The 17,915-nt window shown below is 36.6% G+C and overlaps 1 protein-coding gene and 1 non-coding gene across 5 annotated transcripts in view; one reads left to right on the top strand and one right to left on the bottom strand.

Annotated features, from left to right (window-relative positions):
• The window catches only part of DPP8 (dipeptidyl peptidase 8), a 58,096-nt gene extending 41,883 nt beyond the window's left edge, over positions 1-16,213 (bottom strand). For 2 of the 4 annotated variants that reach the window (XM_060005757.1, XM_060005760.1), the window contains exons 1-4: positions 15,925-16,213; positions 14,169-14,305; positions 11,642-11,911; positions 6,887-6,999 (exon numbers count right to left, since the gene is read on the bottom strand). In XM_060005757.1, the coding sequence (XP_059861740.1) occupies positions 6,887-6,999; positions 11,642-11,911; positions 14,169-14,205 (420 nt within the window). In that variant the 5' untranslated portion in view covers positions 14,206-14,305; positions 15,925-16,213. The other 2 variants (XM_060005759.1, XM_060005758.1) reach the window with 2 other exon arrangements.
• Positions 5,446-5,518, top strand: TRNAR-CCU (transfer RNA arginine (anticodon CCU)). The gene has a single exon. It is a non-coding gene; the product is annotated as a tRNA-Arg (tRNA).
• Positions 16,214-17,915: the final 1,702 nt, after the last annotated feature.

The following is a 17,915-nucleotide window of genomic DNA, read 5'->3' as shown; positions in this document are numbered from 1 at the left end:
AGGAAAACAAACAAAATCCAAAGTAAGCATAAGAAAAGAATTAATAAAGTTTAGAGCATAAAATGATGAAAGAGAAAAAAACAAAACGACAGAGAAAAATAAATGAAACCAAACTGATAAACCCTTAGCCAGACTGATCAGGAAAAAAAAAGGCTGGGAGTGGAGAAGACACAAATTACACAAAATATCAGGAATAAGAGAGGGACAACACCAAAAATTCTTACAGACATTGAAAAGATTAGGGAATATTATGAAACTTATGCCAATAAATTTGATTACTTACATGAAATGGAAACATTTCTTAATAGACACAAACAACCAAAGTTTTCTCAAAAAGAAATACATAATATGAATAGCACTACATCTAAGGAAGAAATTGAATTTGTAGTTAAAAACCTTTCCACAAAGAAAATTACAGGTCCAGATGGCATCACTGGTGAATTCTACCAAACAATTTCTAGAAAATTAAAAAGGAGGAAATAACTCCCAACTTATTCTGTGGCTAGCATAACACTATTACCAAAATCAGACAAATTTCAAGAAAAGAACACTACAGACCAATACTCCTCATGAACATAGATATAAAAAAATCTAAACAAAATATTAGCAAATTGAATCCAACAATATTTAAAAGGATAATAAGTTAGAACCAAGTGGGCTTTATCCCAGGAATGCAAGATTGGTTTAACACTCAACAATCAAGTGATGTTTTGTTTTATCGTATTAACAAATTAAAAAAGAAAAACCCTGTTCACAGCACTATTTACAATAGCCAAGACATAGAAGCAACCTCAATGTCCATTAACAGATGAATGGATAAAGAAGATGTGATATACATACATCACAGAATGGAATACCACTCAGCCTTAAAAAAAAGAATGAAATAATGCCACTTGCAGCAACATGAATGGACTGAGAGATGATCACACTAGTGAAGTACAGAGAAAGACAAATAAATGATATCACTTATACATGGAATATAAAAAAAAATGATACAAATGAGCTTATTTACAAAACAGAAACAGACTCACAGACGTAGAAAATAAACTTATGGTTACCAAAGGGGAAAGGTGGGGGAGGGATAAATTAGGAGTTTGGGATTAGCAGATACAAGCTACTATATATAAAATAGATAAACAACAAGGTCCTGCTGTACAGCACAGGGAACTATATTCAGTATCTTGTAATAAACTCTAAAGGAAAAGAATCTAAAAAGAATATATATATATATATATATATATATACACACACACACATATATATCACTGCTGTACACCAGAAACTAACACAACATTGTAAATCAACTACAATTAAAAAAAACAAAAGTGAGAAAGCACTTAGAAAGTTAAAAAAAAATACTAGCAATGATCAACCAGAAACTGAAATTAGAAAACAAAGCCATTTACAATAGAATAAAGAAATATGAAATACTTAGGGATAAATCTTATGAAGGACTGTGCAAGACTGGTACATTGGTTGCCTGTATCCCTGAATGGGTGGGTAGGGGAGAATACAAGCCAGTACAAGGAAACTTTTGAGGGTAATGACTGAGGTAAGGGTTTCACAGGTACATCATATGTACATCCAAATCTATCAAATTGTACACTTTAATATCTGCAGCTTTTTATATGCCAATTATACCTCAATAAAGCTTTAAAAAATGAAACCATGTAAGAAACCATATAAAGCACTGGATGAAAACATGGATAAATTCTTTTATAACTTGGGTGTAGAAAAACTGTCCTATGACAGAAGACACAAATTCTTGAAACAATACCAAAAAGAGGGATAAATTTTATTACACAAAAATCTTCCACATGGCGTGCACACACACACACGCACACACCATAAAGTAAAAATAGAAATTACAACTTCAGGAAAATATCTGAAACTATATCACAGACAAAGGGTTATTAATATCTCCAGTATATAAAAGGCTCCTAAAAATGAAGAAAAAGACCAATCACTCCACAGAAAAATGGGTTAGAGATAAAAGATGATTAACTTTGCCTATAAAAGAAAAGCAAATTAAACTACACTGGTATACCATTTCTATCTATCAGATTGGCAAAAAAATCCAAATGTCTGACCACATACTGTGTTGGAGAGTCTCTGGGAAAACAGGCACACTTATACCTTACTGATGGAAATTCAAAATGGCACAGCTCCTATGGAAGAAAATTTGATAATATCTAGCAAAATTACAAAACCATATACATTTTGGTCCAGTGACTTCAGTTCTAAGAATCTAGCTTAAAGTTACACTGGCAAAAATGTAAAAAGCCCAAGCCATTTTACTGCACTACTATCTGTAATACAAAGATCGAAAATAACTAAAATGTCTATCAAGAGGGAACTGGTTGAACATGATTTGTCTGTACAACACAACACAGATGTAAAAAGAAATAAAGATTATGTATACAGTTGTCCCTCAGAATCTGTGAGGGATTGGTTCTAGGACACCCCCCACCCCCATGGATACCAAAATCTGTGGATGCTCAAGTCCCTCAGACTATAAAATGGCTTAGTACAGCTGCATCCAAGGATGCAGCTTAGTTCTGCATCCAAGGATGCTGAACCTGTGGATATGGAGGACTCACTATATATTCTTACGGAGTGATTTGAAGGATATATTGTTATTTGAAAATTGCAAGGTGGAGAAAATGTATACTGTATGTTACTATTTATCTAATGGGGGATAGGAATATCTATGTAGTCACTTATATTTTTTAAAAAAGAAGGATAAGCCATTTAAAAACACAAAGATTATCTAGAAGGAGAAGGGGAGAAATAGGGTAGAGGAGATGAGGAGCTTCTCTGAATACTTCTGGTTTTGTAGATCTGACTTTGGAACCATATAACTATTTTCTACAAAAGTTAAATTAAAAACAAAGGAATTCCTAACACTTGAAAACAAAATGAAGCAAATGAATCTAATTGTATAGAACTGATAGCATGACCACACAGAGAAGACAAATTCCAAGTTACTGTTAAGTAATCAGCACTGATTCATTTGTTATTTTAAAACTGTTTTGTGTGTAGTATGGAGTAAAGCAAATGAGTAATCATACTGTTGTTTAAAACAGAACCTTTGGCACCAGAGAAAGAAAATTCGTATGTAGGATAAATGAGGTTAAAGAGGTTAAAGAGGTTAAAATGAGGTTAAATGAGGTTAAAGAGGTTAAATGAGGTTAAAGAAAAATCCTGTAGTGCAATATCTTAACTGGATATATCAGTCTGACCTTATATCTTATCTGAATTGATATGACTTCATGGTGATCTATACATTTCAAACACACACACACCCCCACACCCACACACACAATGTATGTATTCCCTAGTTTGCCCAATAAAAAGACCTAGAAACGATTAACAACCCAATAATAATAAGCATCTCTAGTACCCAGATCATGGTCTCTTAACACCACTTTCCCCTAAAGGAACTAGAGAGAAATGGCTGATTCTAAGCATGGGATAAGCAATGTGAAAGATGATCATAACACATCTTCACAGCAGAAAGCAACAGCGCTATCATCTATTACCAGGGTCACGTCAAAAGGATTTGACATGTCAAGTTGAAAGGGATTCCAACAGCCAAAAATAAGACATTTGTACAATAAGAATAATAACTGTCAATGGATCAAAAGATACCAAACAGGCTTACACTGTAAGTTTATAAAGATACAAAAACTCCTCCAAAACCCCTAACTGATCACATATATAAGACTGTAGAACACAGATTATTTGAAAAATGGGAAATAAAGGACAAGAAACATCCTGCCTTTCTATTGTGAACTAGAACTCAGAATAACTGAATAGTTGTTGAATAGCAGTTTTCTCTTTATAGAAGTTTTTCAGTTAATAAATGAAGAAGGAATGATAAAATTTCACTGTTTTATAATGGATCTAGGTAATGATCAAAGGGTGCTATCATTGCAAGAAGATAAATAAGGCTCTATACGACTTTTGATGGAGGCATACAACATCTATGAAATATTATTTTGTTAATTGTGGTAAAATATATAACATAAAACTTACTATCTTAACAATTTTTAAGTGTACCATTCACTACTGTTAACTATACTCACATGGCTGTGCAACCCATCTCCAGAACTCTCCCATTTTGCAAAACTGAAACCCTATACCCATTAAACTAATTAAACAGCAACTCCTCATTTTTCCTTCTCCTAGCCTCTGTCAACTACCATTCTAGGAGTCTATTTGACTACTTTAGGCACCCCATGTAAGTGGAATCAGACAGTATTTGTCTTTTGTGACTGGCTTATTTTACTTATCATGATATCTTCATAGTTCATCAATGTTGCAGCACGTGTCACAATTTCCTTCTTTTTTAAGAAGGAATATTCCATCACATGTATTGGGTTGGCCAAAAAGTTAGTTCAGATTTTTCCATAAGATGTTTTGGAGGGAATTCCCTGGTGGCACAGTGGTTAAGCATCCGCCTGCCACTGCAGGGGACATGGGTTTGAGCCCTGGTCCGGGAAGATCCCACATGCCGCGGAGCAACTAAGCCCATGAGCCACAACTACCAAGCCTGCGCTCTACAGCCCACAAGCCACAACTACTGAGCCCACGTGCCACAACTCCTGAAGCCCACACGCCTAGAGCCCATGCTCTGCAACAAGAGAAGCCACCGCAATGAGAAGCCCACGCACTGCAACGAAGAGTAGCCCCCACTCACTGCAACTAGAGAAAGCCTGCGTGCAGCAACGAAGACCCAACACAGCCCAAAATAAATTAATAATAAATAAATAAATATATTAAAAAAAAGATGTTCTGGAAAAACCTGAATGAACTTTTTGGCCAACCCAACATATGACACATTTTGTTTATTCATCTGTCCATGGACACTTGGGTTACTTCCGCCTTTTGCCTATTGTGAATAGTGCTGCTATGGATATGGGTATAGAATTATTTGTTCAAGGCCCTGCTTTCAATTCTTTTGATCTGTAAAGTATTATTGGAGGAGAAAAAAAGAGGAAACCTGGGTCTGATGAAGCTTTGAGATCTGACTACCTATTTATATTTACAGAGAATACAGGAGACTGAAGAACATATCAAATAACACCACAGGAATACAATCAGCAAAACAGACCCTCTTTCTTCAATAGATAAACTGCAGTGGGGAAAAAATGGATGGAAAGGAAAGCAATATATTAAAAGTAAGAGAAACTTAAGAAACCTATCAATCAATTGTAATATATGAACCTTACTTAGATTCTGATTTAACAAATCAAGTGTAAAAAAAGAGAAATTTAAAAATCAGGGAAATTTGAATATTTTATATGAAGAAATGATCAATGATTTTTTAAGATGTGATGATATCTAAAAAGAATCTATATTCTTTAGAGATACATACTGACTTATTTAGGAGTGAAATGACCTATTTGGGAACTCTTTAAAAATAATCCGAGATGTGGGACTTCCCCGGTGGTGCAGTGGATAAGACTCTGCACTCCTAATGCAGGGGGCCCAGGTTCAATCCCTGGTCAGGGAACTAGATCTCACATGCATGCTGCAGCTAAGAGTTCGCATGCCACAACTAAGGAGCCGGCAAGCCGCAACTGAGGAGTCCTGGAGCCACAACTAAGGAGCCCACCTGCTGCAACTAAGGAGTCCATGTGCTGCAACTAAGGAGCTGGCGAGCTGCAACTAAGACCTGGTGCAACCAAATAAATAAACAAATAAGAATGCCAACTCTCTAAAAAATAATAATAATAATCTGAGAAGTGGGGATAGGGATTGTGAGGGAAGACTGGTAAGGCTACAGTGAAACACTGATGGCAAAGATTTGAAAATTGTTAAAACTAGTTTGCATAGGATTCTACTTTTGTATGGTTTGAAATTTTCCATAATAAAGCTTAAAAAAAAAAACAACTCTGACTCACTGATTTGCAACCTTTTCCATGAGAAAACTACCATTATTTCAGTTCTACACACTGTTCTTAGAATAAGGAATTTTTTTGTTTTAAAGGAAAGTCACAAACCAATGTAAGAAACAACATCCCTGATAAATAGTTGCAGTCAAAATGATTGTCATGGAAGGTTTTGTTTTGTTTTTTTTTACTTCCTAAGAGAAATATCACATTTTAGTTCCTAGTCCAAATATTCTATTCAATACTCAATGTAAAAATAATAAATGAGAACTAAAAAGGCAAACAATCACACCCAAACTATCATCTTGTTTTTGGGATGTTTTGAACCATTTACATATTGTCTAAAGACAAAATAATGAAGAAAAAAAAAAAACCTAACCTTTGATTTTACATAAATTGAATTATGCTATTTAGAAAAAAAAACTGAACTTAGTACCTTTATTTAACCCTTACATTAGTACTGTTACTAAATATTAGAACTAAAAATTCAATTTAAAGATTTGAATAAAAAGCTTTCTGGAAATATACATTACTTCTTTTATGTGAATAACTCTTCCACCAAAATGTGAGAATTACATAACTAGCAAGTTTGTAGACGAGAAAGATAGTTAAACAGGGAGAAAGGTAGCCAAAAAACAATCTGGGGACTTCCCTGGCGGTCCAGGGACCATTGGTTAAGACTCCACCCTTCCACTGCAGGGGACACAGGTTGATTCCTGGTCGGGGAACTAAGATCCCACATGCTGCGCCGTACTGGGCGGCCAAAAAAAAAAAAAAAAACTGAATTGTAATATCTACTATCCCTAGTTTCAGATATTGAGAATTTAATGAAATTTCATGGTCATACATGCAAAAACATAAAAATGTTTTAATTCCTTTTGATTCATATCTACTTCAAATATAAAACCCCAATTGAATTTCTGTCCCTAAACAAATGTAATATCTAAAAACATACACAAAATCATAGGAATAACAATGTTTAACCCTACCTGAAAAAGATCCAAAAGAGGCTTCCAAGAGAGCATTAAGACTGCTGCTCTGTTGATGGTTTTGGGAATTTCAGAATAAAACAGTGTATTTTCTCTGTTCTCACCAGACATAGCTATAAAAGGAAACAATCATTTTTTGTTATTTTAAAAAATAGCAATCTACCACAATTATAGCAGTAAGTATATAATGCCTCCTATATACTGCAAAATTTTGTACTCTATGGGACCTATAATGAATGTTAACAAGTAGGAGATGCACATGCCATATGCCACAGTAATTTTCTTCAGGCTCCCAGAAAAATCCTCAGGTTTCCTTTTGATATTCAAATTTTAGTCCCTCTCAAAATAAACATAAAAGTGTATAAGATGATGTAAGGATAAGTGTCACTTTTAGTTTTTTTTTTTTTTAATTGTTAGTGTCTTACAAGTTGGCAATAGACTCATTAGATTCCAAATGGGGGTACTTTGTGACAACTTCAGACTATCAAGCTTCTTCTTTTTATGAATCATTTAAAGTATTTACTTAGAAATATACATAGGTCTAACAATTTGAGTTTTTCTTCACTATAAATGTTCTACCACTATAATCACTAATAAGTTTCAAATGAAAGTACATTCATATTAAAACAACACAGAATCTGATATCTGATTTGTTAAAAGTCTCTTTATCCTTTATTCGAGAATTGTGAAAGAAAGAGGTCTACACTAAGTAGAAGATAGATCTATTCTGTGAAATCATACAATAACTGAATGGGAAGATCACAGCAGTGTAGAATAAACTACATACCAAAGAGAAGTAATAGAAATACAACATGGTTATGAAGAGGTGAAACAAAGAAAACTCAAAGTAAAACAAAGTCCTTCTACTCTAAAAGGTGCTAGAAAGGTATCACTTCCAAAAAAGCTAGGGGAGAGTGAAGGAAAGAGAAAATAAATCACACAGGAAGAACAAAAACTCTCTCTAGTGGAACAAATCCTCAGCCTTGTGTTTCTGATAATGGCAGAGAAAGCAGTCTGTGGAAGGGCATGGTAACTTCCATGCTAACCCTTGCAAAGGTGGGGGATGACTCTCCAAATACCCACAGATTCCTTTATCCTTTTATTATCCTAAACTTTTCTTAAACCTTTCTTAGTTTGTTGCCTTTTGGAGTAAAAAGTCAGGTATCAGCTGATATTTACTTCAGCACTTAGTTTTGCCTTAGATCTATTTTGTACATTCCAGAGTTACTTTGTTACATAATTCTTAAGACTGTAGTCACTTATCCATACCATTCATAATCTTACAAAATATGATCATATCCTCCTTAAGCCTTTTCCTTCTAAGAGCTTTCAACCTGCAAATATGAAAAAGCTGGTTCTCATCTACCCTCAAATGAGAGCCATCCACAATCACTTCAAATGCTCCTCTTAAAACTGCTCCTTGTTCCATAATGCCTTCCTTGGCTTCAACCTTGACCAATAAAAATTTCCAACGCATTCTATGTACACACACACACACCAGTTCTGGTTAAACACAAAATGACCTTTTCCCATTGTTTCTTTCCTGTTGACACACTGCTATTTATTGGTGTCCGAAGTATATTAAAATTTCTGAAACAACAGATTTACATGGAAAAATATTAATATGCAGATGGATATAAAAGACTTGAGCAAATGAAATGGCATACAACTTTCTTGAAAAGCTCAATATTTTATAAAGATTGTCAATTTTCCTAACTTCATCTATAAATATAATGTAATCCTAAAACAGTATAAATAGGATTGGGAGAAAGGAGCTCTAATCTAATTTTAAGTTCTCACAGAAAAACAAGCAAACAAAAATAATCAAGAAAAGTATGAAAAAGAGTGATGAAGGGTGACTAGTACTATAAAATAGTAAAACATCTAAAGTTATGATAAAAATAATAATAGTAACAGCAGCATAACATTGGCACTTGATTTGACAGACAGATCAATGGAACAAAACGAAGTCCAAAGTAAATAAAGATTTCAAAAAATATAATTTGGAGCTGAGAAAGCCTTTCTAGATGTGATGCAAAACTACATAAAAAGTAAAAATTTAACTACCAAAAAAAAAAAATCACAGATTTCTACAGAAGGGCAAAAGGCACTAAAGGCAAAAGACATTAAATCTCAGGGAAAAATACTACAATGGGTTAATTCCCTTCTTGTACAAAAAAGTGCTTTATGTCAATAAGAAAAGCACCCACAACCCAATAAAAAATAGACAATGATTACAAACAGATCAGTCACAGAAAAAGAAATACAAACGCCTTGTAAATATGGGAAAGGATGCTCAACCTCACTCATAAGAAAATTAAAACTACAATGAAATATGGGGATATAATGTACAGCAATACTATATTGCATATTTGAAAGTTGCTAAGAGAATAAATCTTAAACGTTCTAATCACAAGAAAATTTTTTATTAACTATAACTATGTATGGTGACAGATGTTAACTAGACTTACTGTAGTGATCATTTCACTATGTATATAAATATCGGATCATTATGTTGTACACATGAAACTAATATAATGTTATATGTCAATTAAAAAACAATAATAATTTTAAAAAATTACAGTGAGGAACTGCTGTTCACCAATCAGACTGGGAAAGATAAAAAGAAGTTTTATTACTCACTATTGGTACAGGTGTAGAGAAATACTCTGAGACAATGCTGGCAGGGATGTAAACTCTATAACCTCAATGGAGGGGCAATTTGGCAATATCAATACAAATTCAGAATCTGTACACCTTTTGTCCCAATAATTCCACTCTTTGGAATTAGTCCTACTAAGTAAATTCACATATGTACAAAAATGATCTAATACAGTGATATCTGCTCCCTCATTTTTTGTTAATACCAAAATAGAAAAACCTAAATGCCCATTATTAGAGGCCTGGTTAAGTAAAAGATGGCACAATTATATAATGGAATACTCTGGAGTTGCTTAAAAAAAAATGAATCTACAATTACTAATGTGGACTCATGCAGAGAATATCTCTTTTAAAAAAAAAATTGTCAAACAGCTTTGGAGGAGGGGAGAAAACCTATTTTTAAAAACTTAATAAACAAAGGCACATTAGCAGGTCGGCCCTCAAACACATCTCTGGCTATTCAGCCCTTCCTTTCCCACCCAACCCCTAGCTGTGGGACTCAACTCAGGCCTCAGTTCCTCCAGTGTTCCCATCTCTCATGTCCTTTCTTCCTTATTCTAACAACCATTCATTGCCTTCAGGCTCTGGGTTAGGAAAACAAAATAGCGTGACTACAGGAAGGAAACTCCAAAATTTATGGGCTTGTGATTCCATTTCAACTATTGTACTGGGAGTGAAATCCCTTTCTTTAAGCAGTTTTAATGGTTAATTCATAAACATTTTTGTGAGACATTTGTTTATAGTTAAGAATTATGGATGGTATGGCTATAATTTTTAACTATTATACTAAATATAAGGGTTCCTCCCCTAATTGTGCCCAAACTCTCTTCCAACCAAGCTGCCTGATTTAGCAAGTATGGATGGGCTTTTCTTATATTGCTTCTCCAATCTGAGGAAAGTCTGACTTTCTGCCTCCGAAAAAAACCATAGCATTAAGTTTCTTGAGAAAGATATATATATATATTTCCTACTTAGATGACTTACCTAAATATTTTAGCATCATCTCTCAATAAATGTGTTCAATGAGCGACAATTAATGAATAGGCCTTTGGGACTTAAGCTAATACAAATAATAATTACCAGCTGGTGAATGCTAGGCAGCATACTATAATTTACAACTATTATTTCCAATCCTAAAAAATAATACTGTAAAAAAAAAATAATAATACTGTAATGAAGACAGCTGCTTGGGGGATGGGAATGGGGTCTACAAATTTTTTTTCTTTCCCTTTTTAGTTTCCTTCCTCAAACTAGCCATAGTACAATAAAACTTGGTTTGGCTGTACAAGAACAGTATTGTGTTTCTTAATATTGGTTTAAGTTGGAAATGTTTTCATGTAACATGTTTAATACTTAAGACAATCCCATGAGATAGACATTAACCCTCATTTGATAGATGAGGAAATTGAGACCCACAGGGTAAACGAGTCAGCAAAGAGCGGATACCAGAGCTTAGGCTTCTGATTCCAAGACTAGCTCTTTATCCACTGCCCTGTGTCTATATATGTGCTAGGTTAGTCAATACTAAGCTGTGCCTAAGCATGATAGTTGCTCAGAATTTACTACCTATTCCTTTTACTACAACATCTTAGTAAAGCATTTAAGGTGCATAAACAAAAAAACAAAAATGTCCATCAGTGGTATTGTGCATTTAATGAAGACAGACCTTAAACCTGGAGTGAATGGGCTCAGGAAGAAGAGACCAAAACCAGCCTTGGTTTAAAAAAACGAAAGCAGTAGCTGTTGAGAGTGGGAACTACTGTTTTTATTATTTGTGTTCCTAATCTGACCATTCCTAAGGAAAGGCATTTTGAACTAGCTTTAGGAAGAAGTAATATCTAGCATCTTTACTTTGAAAGTAAGATCATGATCAATTCATGATCTGTTATGTGCAAATAAAAATCAAGTTAATGGGACAAAACAAAATGAAAACAGCACCAAAACTGAAGTTCTTTTAATTATTTTTTTTTTCCTTTGGTGGAACCATCACTGATTCATTCACTTATTTATTCACCAAAATTTGAGTACCAATTGCATCTAGCCTGTTTGAATTAAGAAAGCATTTCCTTTCAGAAACTATGACTTCATACTCACCAAGGTAATAGATCCTGTCCGAATGAGGCCCATCTGGATCATTCCTCTTCACAAACATAAAATCATGTGGTGCCTTAGCCATCATGTAGCCATGATATTTTCTGGTATCAGCAAGCAGCTTTTTAAGCTGACTCCAGGAGTATCGTTCAACATAAAACGGCTCCAATTTAGGCCGATCCTGTGATTCAATATTCTCCTCACACTCTGCAGTTTCAAAGATCTCAACACCAAGCTGTTCTGTTTCCATCGCTGCTGCCATGTTGCATTTTCCTAGAAAAATAAGGCACATGAAGTTCACAGGTCTGCCTTCTCTTATATTAATCAGAATGACAGTCTGATAGGGCCCCCCAACACCCCCAAAAAGGGGGAAAAATGCTTTTCAGTACAGTTGCAATTAAACTTCGTAAGAAAAGCAATAGCTCCCCCTTTTCTTTAAAAATGAGATTAAAAAAAATTGAGGTCATGTCTATTTCACAGTTGACTATAAATCTCTTGGGGAACTTTTATAAAAGGCTCTCCTTAAGTATCTCTTGCCAAAATTCCTTTTTCTTTCCCACATTGGAAGGAAACGGGCCATATGCCAGTTGGCTGCTATGTTCCTTCAAAGAGCATGTCAATAGTGAAGCTAAATGTGCCAAGGGAGTTAAGTGTTTTTGCACTTAAAAAAAGTAACTCATTTGATAAATGTGGACTTCTTCAGAGAACAGAAATAATCACGACCAATTAGAACAGTTATAAAATTGTGGCAAACAATGTACTTCTAATAACCTTTCTAGGGAGCTTACCCAAGATAATATAAATACTGTTTCCTTTTAAATGAGACTCCAAACAACAAACGACCTAACTGGCTGGTACATTTTTTCTTTGTCTTTTGCTCTTGCCTAGACATCACTATCTGATGATCCCCTATGTAACTCTATACTATAAGGAATTTATGTGACTATTACTACAGATTATAAAACTTCTATGATTAAATGAGAAAAAAGTGGCTTTAGTTGTAGTTTATGCACAAAACATTTAATGTTTGTAATATCAATATTTTGATAAAAGTTCAAACCCAATTTACCACTTCAACCCAAAAACAGTATTAAGATTTTATCTACTAATGATGTTTCTTTCATTTTACAAATCCAGAAGAGGATAATTTTTTCCTTTATCTATTTCAATATTTAAATGTAACAGGTGCAAAGTATCAGAGAAAATAACAAGAAGTGTTATTATAAGCCACTGTATGATATTCTGACATGCATTATTCATAACGCTACCAAAAAGGAGCAACATAAACAAAAATTCTGGGGCAACCTGCTCTTTTTGAACTAATAAATGTCCGAAACATGTGGACTTAGGAGATAAACTAGATTGCATTTGTGTAACCAATTCACGTAATTATTAACTACTTCTACAACAAAAATCAATACATGGCTGTATATTTAACATGATGTCTTTTTTAAACCTTAATTTCACAGGTTAACAGGAGTTCGTGGTAAAAACTACCAACCACAGAGAAAAAGTCATTAGCAGGTATGGGTTGTGAATTAGTCCATCAGGTGTGCTGTACGGCATTCGAAAGGAACAGAGCTGTGAGGCCACGGCCACGATATTGTGTTTTTTTTCAGGCTACAGTGAAATACACTACCGTTTTCAATATAACAGTAGCAAGAGCAGCCAGAAAATCTACTGGAGAGTTCTATAGTATACAACTTGTAATATTATTACAACTGGGCATTTACCTCCAATGATTAAAATTCAAACAGCTCAACAGAGGAAAAGTCATTTAGCTCACATGGTATTCAGCATATTGATATTAAGTAGCAGTACATGACAGTAATGGTTGTTTGCCCATCTAAAAGCTGGTGGGGGTCTGTTTTCTATCAAATGTGTCAATGGATCTAGTTTGATTCCTAACAGAGTAAGGGACAGGTGAGACAAGGAGATATACAAACTGGGCTCATTCTTCTCAACTCCCCTTGCGTTAAACTTGAAACTTCATCTCCAAACCACTACTTGAAACAATAGAGCTTGGGGATGGAACAGGGAAGCTCAGACAGACTTCCCAAGCTTACTGCCCAGCTTCTTGAGTCATTATTTTGACAAGTCTCTTACATAAAAGTTGCCATTACCTTGCACTTAAGCAAAACCATCTGGTATTCCTAAACTGTACTAGGTCCCTGGACTCACTATTTCTGACTCTCTCTACACACACACACACACACACACACACACACACACACACACACCCCTTACAGTTCAAATGACACTATTCTGTATTTTATGGTCAATGTATATCCTGTATTTCCTAGGCTAGACCTGATATTACATAATTTTAGTAATTTACACAAACGTGTAACTAACTGATTTAATTTCCAGATTTCCGTAACACCTTACATACAAATACATTCTCAAAATATGTGACCCGAGTTTTCTAATTGCAAAAATTAGAAAATAGGTCAGTACATGTTCTTAGCACAGTGCATTTATTTCACTGCCCCACCTACCTCTTCACTTAAGGCCCTTCCCTGGTGCCTACCTGATTGTATTTTCATCTGTTCAGATCTCTTCCACATTCAAAGAGATCTTTTTGAAGTGACTCAACTTCAAGCATAGATCCCTCTGCTCATCCTGCTCTCTTCTCACAGGAGTCTTTCCTTTTCTCACCATCCAGTCCTGCTCACCAGGATAATGAAATAAGATATAAAGCTGTTGATCATTATTAAAATGGATCATATGTGCCCAAAAAGATTAAGCCTAAAGTCTCAAACAGTACTTGAAACTGATGCATATTCTTTTTGATATAACATACAATGCCTGAATTACTTTGTATCTGCACTTTAATTATGAAAATTATAAACTGATTTTATTTCAGAAATGTATAGCCCAATTTACTCCAAAGAATATCCAAACGGTAGTGTAAATCCTGACATCCGGATACACATTAAAAGGTAAATTATGGAAGAACATTTAAAAGTATAAAAGGCATACAGATGTGAGGTTACTCAGTGGCTGCTGCAAATCTTCAAAAATGACAGATGATTAATAATAAAATTTATTTCTATGTGCCTGGTCCTGTTCTTCTGCCTTTTACATAATAACCAATTTGTATTATTTTACAGAATACATGTTCAGCTGACTGGAGACAGAATAGACTCAACAGAATAACCAGTAAGAACTACAGGGTCATTTTTGCGGAGAGAACTAACTTCCAGTTAACATCAAGATTTTCACAAGATAAAGAATGTACTACCCATTTTCAGTGCATTCCATTTTTGCTTATTTCCTTTCCACATATACTCTGAAAATAACTGAACTAGGTAACTTCTCTAGAAACGGAAGTGTTAAGTTTGTTGAAATTCTGGCTTAGTAAAAGAAGAAAAGCAGGGTCTGTGATTATACCTGTCACTTTGTTATCGGTTTTAATTCTGGGCTCTCAGAGCCCAGATAGGTGATGGAGAGAGATGTGGCTCAGTGGCAAATGGAGGGAAAAAAGTTGTGCTAACACAGCAACAACGGACTACGATGTCAAGACACCTCCCCATTCACTAAGCCCCTCATTCAGAGAAGAGCATGTAAGGTTAGAAAATAGCCTCAGGACTTTTGAATTTGGACCCACTCAAATGTCATTCCTTAATTTTTAATCCAGGCGCCAGTCTGTCCACTTAAACACCCCAAGCCTCGTTGAAACCTAGCTATTTCACTCGTCAGCTAGTTGAGAGGTTCATTATCACAAAGTGGGCAACAATCTTGAAAGCTAGAATGCGGAAGAAGAGGAGAGGTGTAGCAGCGAATATTAAGAAGGGGGACTGGGGGGATGCCAAGGCTTAGAAGAAAAGTGTGTGAGGGGAGAGGTTTGGGGAAAAAAAAAAAAAAAGGAAAGAAAAGCACCTATCCTGTGCCAGGTAGGTGAAATAGAATGAGAAGAGGCCAGTAAACAAGGAGGGAATCGACCTAAAGTGGGGCAGTAGAAAACACGAGCTGGGAAACCAGAAAATCTCAGTCCGAATCCGATCTGCCACAGTCGGACTTTAAACAAATCCCTTCGCCTCTGTGGGCTTCCGTTCCTCATCTGTAAGCCCGGACAATACCCGGCTCCCAACCCCAGCAAGGCTCAATTAAGATAACGGACGTGGAAGTCCAGAGGCCAGCACCCAGCGCTCAGGGGGCGCCCAGTGAACGTTGGCTGACTCGGAATCTGAAAGCCTGGGCTTCCTCTTCCGGCAAGTGGGGTCCCGCCACCGGCTGTGGCCCGCGCAGGGCGGCGCGCCGGGTAAACCGCAGAGCGGGCTAACCGGGAGAATGCGCCGGGCGGTTCCTCCGTGAGGCGGAGAGGCCCGAGTGGGCTGAGGCGCAGGCCTCGCGGGCGAAGGGGAAGGAGAGGGGGCGGATACTGCACCTTCCCCCCCCGGCCCCGCCCGGACCGTCCTGACGCGCGCTAAGGACCGGGCCTGCGCCGCTTCATGCCGCGCGGCCTCCACTCCCGACCAGGGGGCAGCGGCCTCCTTGGCTACGGCGCCGGCGGTAACCGAAGCGGTGAACGCGGCACTTAAAGACGGCGGCGGCGGCTCCAGCACTTCCGGTTTCTTGCGCGCTGCCCTTCAACGGGGGAAGGCGCAACGGGCCCAAGAAGAGCGCAGCTCTCTGCTCAGCGGGGTTCCCTTACGACAGTGCCGTCTAGTGGCCGGAGGAGCGAACGAGGCGCGGGAAGGAAACTGGGCGGGGGTGGGGGACAGAGAAGAAATCCAGAAAGGGGCAGTAACTTGCTGGAAATCACAGGACGAACTGTGGCATGTCCGTAGTCATCTATTTTTTTCCTTCGACAAATATATATTGAGTGCCTCCTATGTGCCAGGGAGAGCTGTAGACACTGAGATTAGAACACGGAGCAAGCCAGGGAAAAATCCCTGCCCCTTCATGGAGATGACATGGAGAGGGAAGGACCAGGACCTTGGGGATTTTCTGGGTGTCTCATTGTTATGGTGGAAAGAAACCTGAACTTGGAGTCAGAAAGCTTGGCTCTAGTACTAATTAATGACCTTCAGCAGGTCAGTCTCTTTGAGCCATGGTTTTTTTATCTGTGAAAGAGATGTAATAACGTCACTTAATTGCACTTAAGGAAAACCACGTGTGTCATACAAACACCTAAAGATGAAGGAACTGGGGCCCAGGGTAGGGAAGTGAGTGGTTTGCTATTATCAGGACCAGAGGCAGGTCTCTTGACCCGCAATGTATTTCCTATTCTACACCATACATTGGCTGAGAGAAAGAGAAAAGGGGAGCCTTGGGAGATGACTGGGAAAGTGGAAGGTGTAGAACAAAACAGTGGACAAGCTGGGCCTTCCCTATTTTATATTATTACAAGGACCCATTTATCAGAGGTGTGTGTAATTAGGCTTTATTGTAATAAAAGATCAATCTGGGTGCCATGTTCTACTCCTCAGTATGCAATTATTCACTCTGAGGTTAAATGAGTCTTTGCTCAGGCTTTGTTTTTTGAGTTGAGTTCCTCTAAAAGTACAGTCATGTTTTCACTGGGATTCCTCTATGACTTTTGTGCAAAAATACCAAACAAACCCCCAAACAAAAAATAACACCCGAAAGTAGGTTTTAAGGCTTTGAATGCAGATGCACATGCTAACAAAATACAATGAAACATCTTGCACTTCATTTCATTCATCCAAATGTTTACTGAATCTCTGCCACGTGCCTGTCACTGTTCCAAGCACTGGTGCTACAACAGTGAATAAAGTAGGCAAAATCCCTGACTTTGTGCAGTTTATATTTGAATAAGAGGAAAAAGACCTCCCCAAAAGCAAAGAAAAAATATAATTTTATGGATTTCAAAAAACAAGCTCCAATAGATAATTGACAAGGACCTACTGTATAGTACAGGGAACTCTGCTCAATATTCTGTAATAACCTAAATGGGAAAAGAATTTGAAAAAGAATCAAAACATGTATATGTATAACTGAATCACTTTGCTGTACACCTGAAATGAACACAACATTGTTAATCAACTATACTGCAATAAAAAATAAAAATTAAAAAAAAGAGAGAGGTTAACAGCAAACCTCAGGGGAAAACAAAACACCAAAAAAAAAGAAAAAAACAAGCTCCAGAGAGGTAAAGGATGTGCTGAAATCATATGTCTAATGACAGACTGAACTAGATTTGAATTCAGATTTCTTTGTTTTCAGTGTTATTTTCTCTTTCTATGGCAGGGTTAAAAAGCCTCTAACCCTGAGAAATCTGTGGGGGGAACATCTCCATCACGCACCTTGG

The sequence above is a fragment of the Delphinus delphis genome, chromosome 2 (assembly GCF_949987515.2).
Source record: "Delphinus delphis chromosome 2, mDelDel1.2, whole genome shotgun sequence".
In the NCBI taxonomy this organism is placed as follows: domain Eukaryota; kingdom Metazoa; phylum Chordata; class Mammalia; order Artiodactyla; family Delphinidae; genus Delphinus; species Delphinus delphis.
The sequence above is the reverse complement of the archived record's forward strand: the minus strand, read 5'-3'. Positions and strand labels throughout refer to the sequence as shown.